We start from the raw sequence: 12,762 nt of genomic DNA, 5'->3' as shown, positions 1-12,762 counted from the left end.
TGAGCAGAGAAGGTGTTGAGTCTCTCAGGAAAAACCAGAAGATGAAGCCGAAAGCCCAAGTAGCCCCACACTAATAAAGAAATGGGAGCCCAGAGAAGGGATGAGGGCAAGTGGCCGGAGTGGCTGTGTGTCTGCAAGGTGTCAGCACCTGTAATTTCTGTGTGACTTGAGTAGATTTCACTCCACCACTGGGGCTGCCATTTTCCTTACCCGTAAATGGGGGCTAAGGATTGCCTAGGCCGTGTCAGAGAATTTCTGGGCGGATCAAATGAGATGCTGTGAGTAAACTGACTTTAGAAAACTGTCCAAACGCTATCAAAACGGCATGTGGTTATGATTGGACAGTGTCTCGATTGTCCAGAGAGGATCTGTCACCATTTGGATTGTAAAATGTTAGTGAGATATTTTTAATGAGATAAATAAATGCAAAAATGCTATTATAATTATCATCTGAAAGTAGAAAAGCAAAGTATCATACATTTGGAATTATCTTAAGATTAACACTAGAGGGGAAACGTTCAGAGAATGCCCAAGCTGAAAATTTGGGTCCAGATTGAAGCCCACAAAGGCGTAAAACACTAATGCTATTTCTCCGAGTATCTGGAACACTGACAAAAACTATCCCATTTTTAATTTATTTGAAGACACATGCAATTCAGATATCATGGATTCAGGAAAGATTTTCGAAACATTCATTTTACATGAAATGAATTTGTAACATTTACATTATAAAACATTAAATTTATACTATAATTACTATATTTTTTATAATACATAAATACATAGTATCTCTTTATACTATAATATACTAATATAAGAAACCCTGTTGATGTTAGAGAATGAAATAAAAACTTGTCACGTGGGGAAACTTCATTGCTTTTATCAGAATCCTCTGTAAAGAGATCCAAAGCAAGAATAGATAAATTAGATTATTATTATTATTTTTTTTTTTGGTGAAAATTACAGACAGAACAAAATTAAAGGAAATTTCTAAGTATGACACCTTCGATTTGGTTTAATAGGTGAAGGAGCAATCCTGAAAAAATGGGGGTGGGACCTCTCAAATCATGGTACCTTGGAATAGGAGGTGATTATCTACGTAATTATAATAACAGTTAATATTTGGGTACTTATGATATGCAAGGCACCATTTAAAGTGCATTGTCTTATTTAATCTTCACCATGATATGTGATAGGAGCAACAGTATTTCTATGTCACATTTTACAGCTGGGAAAATTGAGGCACAGAGTTAAATAGCTCATCCAAGATGACTTTGCCTCTCCCATCACAGATTTGAATCCAGGTGGTTAGGTTCAAAAGTCAGTGTCCTTAACTCCTAAGCTTTAGGTACCTGGTGTCCTCTCAGCTTGTGACCCCGATGGACTCTGAGGCATCCTTTTTAGAGAGTTTCAACTCTTCCTGTTCATCTTTTTATCTTTTCAACAAGTGCTCGCCGCTTACCTGCTGCGTGCACAACAGCCAGTGTAACGAGATAGCAATCGTCCTAAACCGAAGGTCGAAATGTCTGCTAGCAACAGCTGCATTTATAGGAGCCATCTGTTTTAAAGGCATTATCTCATTTAATTCTTCTTTTTTCTCGATTTTTTATTCAGAAAAAAATCTAGATATCTAAAAGTTAAACAAATGGTAAAATGAACCCATACTCTCTACCCAGATTCAAAAATTAATATTTTGACATATTTGTACCTTCCCCACCCTATTTCTCTATCTCTCTATGTATCCATACTTTCCCCCTTCCTGTAATCATCTGAAACTAAGTTGCATGCCTGTAAATACGTCTACAAATATATACTGACAATAAGAACATTATTTTTGTAACTATAATATCTTTATCGAAGCTAAGAAAATTAATAAACATTATTCCTTAATATCACCTAACATTCAGTTCATATTAAAAATTTCAGGATAGACCAACAAATGTCTTTTACAACCATTTTTTCTCCTCTGAACTAGGATCCAGCTGAAGTTCATGGTTTGGATTTATGACTTTTAATTTAGAAAAATCTCTCTATAGTTTTTCTCAATGTCTCCCTTAATTCCGATGCTAACACCCTTCAGAAGGCCCCATGAGCCCCATTTCATAGATGAAGAAGCTGAGGTTCAGAGTAGTTCATATATTTGCCTGAAAACACAAATCTGCTAAGTGACAGAACCATCTCCTGGGTCTTAATTCCTCCTTTCTGGTGGCACCATGCTAGATTTCAGTGTCAAGTTTTGGAAACTGAATTTAAAAATGTTGCCCAATTAAAATAATTTATTTCTATAGAGCCATCCTTAACACCAGATTCCCTAGCACAATGCCATATGTATTTTAAATTCAAGTAATAGTCAAACATTTGATTTGTTATATTAATACGCCATGTTTGACATGGTTTATAAACCTTAGATGACTAATCAAAATTCATGTTCAGTAACATATATGGGGTGAATAAGTCAATTTGAGAGTTAGTATTTTCATTAGTCTTTACACAAGTTTTGAAAGTTATCTTTGATTCTTTCTAGGTCTCCCCACAACCCGCTTTTTCATTATTATATCATCTTTGTGCACTGACTTTCCTATAGCAAACATGTAATAAAATATTTAGGAAATAAGTATGTACCAAGTATAATATAATATTAGAATTTTTCTATGTACAGAGAAGAGAGGAAAAAAATTACAAGTTCGCATTCGGGATCACCGTCACATCTCTTAAACTTTAGATAGGACTGTTATTTTTATATCTAGTAAAAGTCAAATCAAAGTTTCCAATAGAATTTGTGAAAAAGCTTCTCATTAATTGTGGCTGGTAGTTTAATTTATAAGTAATGGAAATGGGGCCTTTTTACTGTTTTTTTCTCTGGTTTTGGCGAGGAAATGATTGCATTTGTCTACATTATTAGATAAAAGCTAAATACATTACACTTTCAACAAACTGTTTTATAATTTAAGATTTAAAGGTCATACGTTGTTTTTGAGCAGGCAGACCACTGCTGTAGAGTTGAAGTGTAGGTCAGGTTTCATTTTTAAATGCCTTTGGACAGATCTTTTCCTGATAATTGGAGAAATGGTCTCTGAGGGCCAATTTCACCTTGTGGCTAGGAACTCCCAGCTATATTCAGAGTCTCGTGATGTTACATGGAATGATAACCACTGGAAAGGTCCCCTTCTCTTTGTTGTGACTGGCAGTGTTAGGACATGCATTCTGTTCTACATTATTAAGATAACACATGAAAAAATGAGTATATCTAGACCTGAATTAGTCTGTAGTTTACATGTACGTAGATACATACTAAAGGATTTCTTAAGCACACACTGCTATCCTTACTTAATGCTTTTTCCTCGCAAAATGAAAAACGTTGCTGCTTTTAAAATTTGTTTTTGAACTATGAGCCATACCTGTGGTTTGGCTTGTACAACATTCTCTATCTATTATGTTTGGTGATTAGCCATTTTTGGATTCTTCTTTTAGTATTACCTTTGACACTGTCCAACAGTGTTACGAGCTGCAGGAATTTTGTATGCGGGAACAGATGAAATGATGTCTAGCCGAAATCACTGTCTGGAACTCAGGTCTCTTCTCTCATCAGCTCCCAAATGCGTACCTCTTCAGCTGTCCCAAAGTTCAAAAAGAAATGTAAAACTCCATCTGCAGAGATGAATGTCTTTCTTTATAACTACTGGTTTTTGTTTAAATATCCATGGAATAAAATCTATGCCTACTTTTGAAAATGCGTGATTACCAAGAATGTTAAAATGTTTCTATTTAAAAATTATTTTATCTTAAGATAGAAAACAAAATAAAATGCTTTTGATGTATACTCAAGAAGAGGTTCACCTCGTCTGTAACTGGTAAGAAGGTGAAACCATACAAGTGACTGTTTGCTCTTGAAACCAAGCTCAGCCAACGTTTCTGGGTGCTAATTGTTGACATTCCAATGGACTCAAAGTCTGGTAGGATCACAAAGAGCACAGGAGGTTCATTCGGACATTTGAGCTTAGATCCCTGGGCTGTTACTCAGCACTCCATTGAACTGACTCAGATTGTGGTGTTAATCCAGGGCCTCCACACGATTTTAGTAAATGGAGAGGCAGTTGGCTTTTCCCCTCTAACTTCCAAAAGCAGTTATTTTCCATGGAATTAGATAAAACGATCCAGGGAAAGTAAATACCTAATTATTGTCTTGAGCGCCTTTCTAATTGGTGTCTAGGTCTATGAAAACACCTTGTCTTAGTCTCTAAACTTTCCTGTAGTTTGAAATTGTGTATCAAAAATGTAAAGAAAAGAAAGTTACCATCGACAGCCCTGGGGCTTATGAAAGAGGGACTTAAAAGATATTGGAAGTGGAAAATTCTTATAATGAAAGAAAATTCCAAAGAAATCTGAAAGGTGTCTGTGGTTCTCTTTCAGATACTTACTAATCATGTCTTCGTCTCCCTAGGTACCTTTCAGCTCTAACACTCAGAAATTTTACAAGTCGTCTTTCTTTCCTTCCTTCCCTTTCCTCTTCCTCTCCTCCTTCCTTCCTTCCTTCCTTCCTTCCTCTTCCTTCCTTCCTTCCTCCTTCCTTCCTTCCTTCCTTCCTTCCTTCCTTCCTTCCTTATTTTTGTTTCGTAACCTAATGCATTTTTCTTTGAGGCGCAGTGCATATGAATTAATGGCTCTTTCTACATTAATAGTAATACTGTGGGATTATGACTAGCACAGCATAGACTCTTAATACTTCAGACCACGATTCTTCTTAGGAAAAATTTTTTTCCATATACGTCTATAAATAACATTGTATGAGGGGATAGTAAAAGACTAACTAATTTGATTCTATGTAGATGAAAGATGGAACAGGTAGAAAGGGGAACATGACACAAACACATATGTCTCAGTCTAATGTCGAACATGAAGCTATTATTAGCCATTCTCTCTCTCTCTCTCTCTCTCTCTCTATATATATATATATATATATATACACACATACATACACATACACATACACACACACATACACACACACATATATATGTGTATGTATATGTGTATGTGTATGTATATGTATATGTATATGCACACATGCCCATGGTATTAACAAATGATGTTGCCGAGTCAGCATCAGGCAGCGTTCTTGTTTGTATTCCCCGTTACCCACCAATGCTGGCCTTCTCGACACCCCTCCACTCCCCAGCGGAGCCCTAGCCTTTCGCTACTCTCTTGAATACTTCACACTGCAGCCACACTGCTCAGGAAAGGCCCCCAGCACTAATTGCGTCTGCTCATTGACCCCCGGCCTGTTCTCTAGGTCCTCAAACCCCTCCTCTCTGAGGCCTTTCCTGACCATCCCACCAAATCCATCCCTTCTGTGGACTTCTCTAGCAATTTCAGCCTTTCTTGTGATACTAGGAGACTAGATATTCTCAGGTGATGCCCTAAAGGGAACATGAACAAACTCTCTCTTTCTGATTTTATTTCTTTGACCTCAGAAATGATATTGTTTCATCACCCATTTTTCCCTTTCCAGATAACCAAGCTGAAAATAGATAGCAACCCTTTTGCCAAAGGGTTCCGGGATTCCTCCAGGCTCACTGACATTGAGAGGTAATGAGAATTTTCTGTTTACTTTTTTGTTCAGATAAGATAAAGAGAAGAGCGAGTGTGTAAGAACACACTCCTTTCAACACCAGAGAACCATAACCTTGCTGTCCATAGTCTCCAGTTCTCTCGACTCCCCTTCCTTCCAGTTATAAACGCTGTAGATATGTAAGTGCTTAAGTTTTGGCAGCTGCTACAGCTGGATCTAGTCTATGCTCAGTTTCTGAGTGAAGTGATTTCTTTGGTCAGGACACCTATTCAACTGGAAAAAAATAGGTTTTCTTTGTTATCAAAGACTCAGTCCTCTTGGTGATGTTAAGCTCCAGATCTCGAGTGGCCATCTGCAGAGAAGTGGAATCTGGATGGCCTTTCCTTACGAAGTGGACACATTTGCTAATGCAAGGAATGGAATGGTAGCTGAGAATGTTGAAACAAGGACATGTAATTTAATTCAAGGTACATATTTTACTTACAGTTTGGACTGCTTGTATTTAATAGGAGAGGTATCAGACCTCAGGACCTTTAGGAAGACAGATGACAATCATGTGCCTACAACTTACCCCACTTTTAACTTAAAATGGTTCACACAGTGTGAGACTGCACGTGAGATGAGTAATGACTATATTGAGATTCACAGTTTACCCGGTGAGAAAGTAAAGAAAAAAAAAATGCGTTTTCAAAGAGAAGACTTTTCAACCTGATCATTTGTGTCTCTTACACATACTATGTAACTTTCTGTACTTATTCTTTTTACGAGTAAGAACATTTAAGTTGTACTCTCTTAGCAAATTTCCATTACACGATTCAATGTTATCATTTTATTAGACATAAGATGCTCAGACTCTTTTCATCTCTTGCGCTTACTCGTTTATGCGGCCTGAAGTCTTTATGACAGGTGGGTACCCTAGCATCAGCCCTCCAGCTTATCTCCAGATCTCCGTGTGATGTCCCCGCCAAATGCTACAGTGTGCCACACTCTTTGTTACTTACCACATGGGTCACATTTTCTGAACAAGGTGCTTCTCCCCAACCTGCCCTAGCAACTCAAACTAAGGGACAAATTACATGTGTTATCGACATCCATCTGATCTTTTCCTAAGCCTTCCCAAATGGCAGAGCATATAAGGTGGTTTTAGTTTTGGGGAGCAGATATGGAGGCTTGGTGGGGAGACCGACAAGCCAGCAGGAGAGGCTGAAAGTTGGGCAGAAACTGTGGGACTTGAGTAGAAAAGAAAGATTAATTAGTTGGAGAGCTTGACAAGTATTGAGATCAAGGGAAGAAGCTTGAGCTTATGGTTGAAGATGCATTGTAAAAACAGAAAAGGTGAAGAAACGGGCAAATGGGTCATAGCGGGCCTTGAGACCCGAATCAGTGAGAACGTGGTATCAGCAGTGTGGGTAACAAATGAGTCCATTTACAAAGGCTGCTTTTATTTAGACATGACCCTTTTCATCTATTCTAGAGAGCCAGAGGCACTGATTCGGACTGGGTTGATGCAGGTGGGATTATAATCAGTGAACTTTTTCAGTTTTAGTCAGGTGTCAAGCAGGAATGGAGACAGTGGCTCAGAGTGGCAGCAGTGATGTGCTTTTATAGTGTACCTCATACCTTCTGTCTCAGATAGGAGGTGAACATGTTTAATTCAGAGACAAAGACATGGGTTAGAGTCCCAGCTCTGCCTTTCACTGGCCGAGTGATCCTGGAGAAGTCACCTAACCTCCGAATCTGTTTCCTCATCTAGAAAATGAAGAAAATAACCTTACTCACTTTAAAGGCTTGTTATGAGAACCGAGGAAGATGACATTTATGAAAGTGGTTTATTAATCTAAAATAATTGTAAGTTCCTCATCTTATTGGATGAGCATCTTTTTTGCCTTCTCCTAACAGTCTTAATAAACTACTCTTAAAGTAAAAATAGCCCTTTAGTTACACATGTGCTCATGCGACACGAGTGCCCAGACCAACTGCCCTTTAGAACGACAGATTTGATAATGCATGCAGCACATTTTCCACTTATCGAATAAGCATCCTGATGCGGGGAGGGCCCTCACATGTACACAGAGCTAAGTAGCTTTCAATGGTCTGAGGGCCAAGAGAGCATCTTATGCGACTAGCTGAAAGTTTGCAAGATGACCTAAGTAGTGTGAAATTGGCCAAGGTTTTGGATTTCATTTCCAGGTATTTAAGTCTGAATTTTTCCTAAACAGCCTTTGGGGATGGGACAAATCAGATCAATTGATCTTTAGAGACCTAAAGAAATTAAATTAGTCTGGAGTCAGTTACTGCACTAAACCATCTAGTAATTGAATTGCTCCTTGTAACTGATTGAAAACAGCCCTATCTGTAATAATATAGGGGACTTTTCTTTATAAGAGATCTGAGAGAAAAACACATCTTTTTATGACATGATGACAGAAATTGTACTTTTCTAACCTAATTGAATTTGATGTTATAAATATGTGACCTCAATGATTTCAAGTTTCCTGTTCCAGATTTACAACTACTCTGTGGGACACCCAAACAAAAATGCCTTCAGGATTGGGGTCTGTTTGCCTTATACCTCCAAACTCATAGTATTAACCCAGTAGAAGTACACTTGCACAAGCTTTTGGGATACTCCAAGGGGCATTGTTGTTTTCTCGCTCTGGTTTTACTAGGCTCTGTTCGCATATTTGAATTTCTCGCATACTTCGTGGGTAGCCTCGGACAGCATCTCCCTTGTTTGTAAAAGGAAATCCATCTCATTAGCCAAAATAGGAAGCATTTGCGTTAGACGCTTTGCACATATACCTACAATGGATAGCTAAGCAGCAAACCAAAACCCAAAGGGATTTCTTAATATAATCTAATTTATAGTTCTTTAGTTCAGGGAAAGAATTATCTGCTGGTCCCATATGATAAATAACCTACAGTCTTGTCAGTTGGCCTTTTCTGTTTTTTTTTTTTTGGAGGGAGAAGGAGGGCATTTTGTATAGCAAGGGAAGGCACTGTGTCACTCATGAGAAAGGAAACACAACAAGGAGGATTTTTAATGTTATTTTCAAAATTAAGTTTCCTTAGGCAGTTTTTTTTTTTAAACAAATAGACTTTCATGCTCATTGCAGAAAAATACTGACAAATAATAAAAAGAGTATAAAAAAAGTAACAAAGTCCCATTCACTCAGAGATAACCACTGGCAAGAACTTACATATTCTCCCAGGTTCTTTTTGTGCATGTACAAACATTTACTTCCTTTAAAGTTGTTCACACATACTATTTTAAATCATCGGTATAGACGTGTCACTGTGTATTTTTATAAGTGACCCCAATACCGTGTATTTACTAACATATTCCTTTTCTACGTATTTATAATTCCCCATTATCACATGCTAAATTATTGCCTATAATAATTTTTTCAGTTTCTTTATTGATCTGCCAGTATGGTACTATTGTACTTTTTGTAAATGGATAAAACATATAAATATTTGATGATATTTAAAGATCTGATATACCAAACTCCAAACCTTTTTACTTGTCATTTTCAAAATCTTTTGACATTTACACTTTTAGTCTTTGAAATCATTTTGTCAAGTCTTTCCAAAAAGAATGTCATTAGAAGTTTGATTGGTCTTGTATTGAATTAATAAAATAATTTGGTGTAGAAAATTGGTATCTTTACAGTAGTGAGACTTCCTTCTAGATATATGCCATATATTTGTCCTTTTACTGAAATCTCTTCCTATGTTCTCTAGAAGTTTTGGTACTTTCAAGCTTGTAAGTTCTGTACATATTTTCTTAGGCACGTAGCATGAGCTATGGAGTCACTTATAAAAATATACTGTGACATGTCTATACTAGAGCTGCACTGTCCAAATTAATGACCACTGGCCATAAATGGCTAGTGAGGACTTGAAATGTGGCTATTCCATATTGAGATGTACACACAGCACACACACACACACACACACACACACACACACATTGATTTTGAAGGCTAGTACAAAAAGGAATGAAAATAAATGAAATATCTCAATAATAGTTTAAAAATATTGATTACATGTTGAAATAATATTTTGGATATATACTAGGTTAAATAAAATATGTTAAAATTAATTTCACCTTTTTCAAAAAATGTGGCAACTGGACTATTTAAAATTATACGTGGCTCACACGATCCTTTCTGTTGGATAGCACTGGGGGGCAGGGTTCGTTGGGGAGAGAGGACCTGCTTTTGAAAATAGAATTTCAAATTAGAACTCCACCTAGTTTAGTCTGTAAAAAGCTATTGATTCCTATATGTCTGGCATCCTGCTCTTTTACTGAACTTAAAACATTACTTTTAATAATTTTTCCTCTTAATCTCTTGAATTTTCCAGTTACATAGCTATATCATTTGCAAAAATGATAATTTTATCTTTTTCTTTCTGATAGTTATGCTTTTAAAAATGTCTTTTTCTTGTTTTATTTCATCGACTAAAATTTCCAGGACACTATTGAAAAGTAATGATGATAGCATTTTCTTTTGTTCTTGACTTAGTCATGCCTCTATATTTTATCATAATATTTGGTTTTCATTAGCTGTTGGTTTCAGATGGATATTCTTTATAATTTGAGGTAATACCCTTCTATGCCTAAACTAATCATTTTTTGTTACCCTGAATGCTACTTGAGTTTATATTAAGTGCTCTTTTAATATCTAATGAGACAATTTTAATTACTTTTCTACTTTTAAATAACAATATGATTAGTTAGTCATATTGTCTATGTTGAACCATCCTTGTATTCCTGGAATAAATCCTGTCCAGATTGTATCTATTTTTCTTGTAATATATTGCTAGATTTAATTTACTCATTTTACTTAAGACTTATTGTATCAATCTTCATAATAAAGATTTGATATTGTTTCTTTTTTCCTTCTCTGTCAGTTTTTGGCATCAGGTTTCTGTTAGTTTGTTCAGATGAAATGAAACATTTTCCTCATTTTTATTGTCAGGGTCAGTTTAAATAGTAAAGAAGTCATTCTTTACCTGAAGATTTTACAGTCTTGCCTATAAATTCATTTGGGTGCTGTATTCTTTTGGGGAATACTTCTTTAATTACTTTTTAAAGTTTGTTCCAGAGTTTATCAAATATATATTAACTTCTATGTCACTTAATGCTCTTCATCTTAATTCTAATTTGTCTAATTTTATATTGCTACACTTTTTAATTTTTTGCTTTCTTTTATTTGTCTTTTAATTTTTTAAAATTTTTGTCATTATAGCAATATACATCCTTCTCTCTTGCATCATCAAATATCCCGATATTTCTTTCATTAAGGAAAAAAACAATCTTCCCTTGATCTCATTTGTCTCTTGAGTTACCATCTCTCCCAGCTTTTGCTCCTTTTTATAGTAAAGCTCCTTAAAAAGTGTGCACGTTCTCTTTGTTTCTTCAACTGTGTTTGTGTTCTAATAGAAAAATTTTATCGATTTCCAAGTGTTGTGATAACTGATATGTTTGGTATTGTTTCTTTTTAACTGTTTCTGTTTTCTGTTTAATTCAGCTATTGGTTTTACCTTTCTGTTTAAACTTTCACCCTGGCTACTCCACGAGTCCGCCCTTGTCCAGATCAGCAGTGGTCATCCATTGCTAAATCCAGTGGTCAATTTTTAGTCTTCATTTTACTTGACTTATCCACTGAGTTCAACATGGTTTTTCATTTCCTCCCTTTTCATCTTGGCTTCCAAGACCCCTCACTGTTCCGGTTTTCATTCTATTTCATTGGCCATTCTTTCTCCATCCCCCTTGTTAGTTCTTCCTCTTGTCCTCCATCTATAAACAGTGACGTGTCCCAGGCCTTGGTCTTTAGACTACTTCTCAGTCTGCCCCTCCTCCCTGGGTGATCTGATACCCAGTTTCATGCCTTTAAATACCCTTATATGCTGACTTCTATCACGTTTGCATCTCTGGTTCTGGCCCCTTTAGAGTCAAAGTTCTGACTGGCTATTTCTTTTACTTTTTCCCTAAGGGCGGTCCACATTTTACACGTCTAAAACCCAATCACATTCTTCTACACCTCTTCCCTGAATGTTCCCATCTCAGCTGCTGACCATGGCATCCTTCCCATTGCTTTGACCAAAAGACTGGAGGCAGCCTTGGCCCCTCTTTTTCTCTTGCTGCCCACATCCAAACAGTTAGCTAATCTTTCAAACTATATCCAGAGGAGACTTACCATCGTCTTACCATCTCCACTGCTACCCCCCGATCTAGGATACTATCGTCTCTTTCCTAGATTATGACATTAATTTTCTAATTGGTCCTTCTACCTCCACTCTTGCTGTTCTTAAGTCCATTTTCAGTACACTAATCAGAATGATCTTGCTAAAGAAAGGAAGTTGGACAACATCAGTTTTGCTCAGAACTCTCTAATGAGTCACCTTCTTATTTACAATAAAATCCAAAGTCCAGACAAGGCCTGCAAGGTCCTACAGAATCTGACCCCAACCCCCTTTACCTTTCTGAACTCATTTACCTTTCTCTTGCTCACTTTTCTTTGAACATGCCCAGGCCTATCTAGGCCTTAGGGCCTTTATACGTACTTACCCTCTGCCTGGAATGTGCTGCCCCCAATATCGGAATGGTCTAAGGTTTTGTCTTGTTTCCTACTATATGCCCAGAACCTAAACTAGTGCCTGGTACATAGGAAGCACTCAAATATTTATAGAGTGGATAATGATGTGTCTTTTAAAAAGTATCCATATTTTTTAAAAAATTTGTCTTTGTGTTTTAATAGAAAAATTTTATCGATTTCCAAGTGTCGTGATAACTGATATGTTTGGTATTGTTTCTTTTTAACTGTTTCTGTTTTCTGTTTAATTCAGCTATTGGTTTTACCTTTTATTTTCTCTTCCTGTATTTTGTTATATTTATCAAAATGTTCCCCTTCTTTTATTATGGCTAACATTCCACAGTTACCATGTGTCATGCAGTGTGTTATATACTTTACATACTTTATTTCAGTTACTCTTCAAAATAATCCTATAATAAAGAAACATTATCAACCCTATTTTGTAGATGACATAGCTGAAGCTTAGAGAAATTAATATTTTATTCAAATTCACATGATTGTAACAGCTGAACCTCTCACCAAAGTCCTTTCAGTAATGTTCATTATTTCTTTTTAATAATTATGTCTTTAACTTCTTTTAAAAGACATAAT

At 36.4% G+C, this 12,762-nt stretch overlaps 1 protein-coding gene across 1 annotated transcript in view; it reads left to right on the top strand.

The window, feature by feature from the left end:
• Positions 1 to 12,762, top strand: part of TBX20 (T-box transcription factor 20) — a 44,736-nt gene that overhangs the window by 13,721 nt on the left and 18,253 nt on the right. The window contains exon 6 of the mRNA XM_039862737.1: positions 5,510 to 5,586. Within this exon, the coding sequence (XP_039718671.1) occupies positions 5,510 to 5,586 (77 nt within the window). The remainder of the gene's footprint in view (positions 1 to 5,509; positions 5,587 to 12,762) is intronic.

Source organism: Pteropus medius, unplaced genomic scaffold, assembly GCF_902729225.1.
Source record: "Pteropus medius unplaced genomic scaffold, Ma_sr-lr_union100, whole genome shotgun sequence".
Taxonomy (NCBI): Eukaryota; Metazoa; Chordata; class Mammalia; order Chiroptera; family Pteropodidae; genus Pteropus; species Pteropus medius.
Note: the sequence above shows the minus strand (reverse complement) of the source record. Positions and strands in the feature narration are given on the sequence as shown.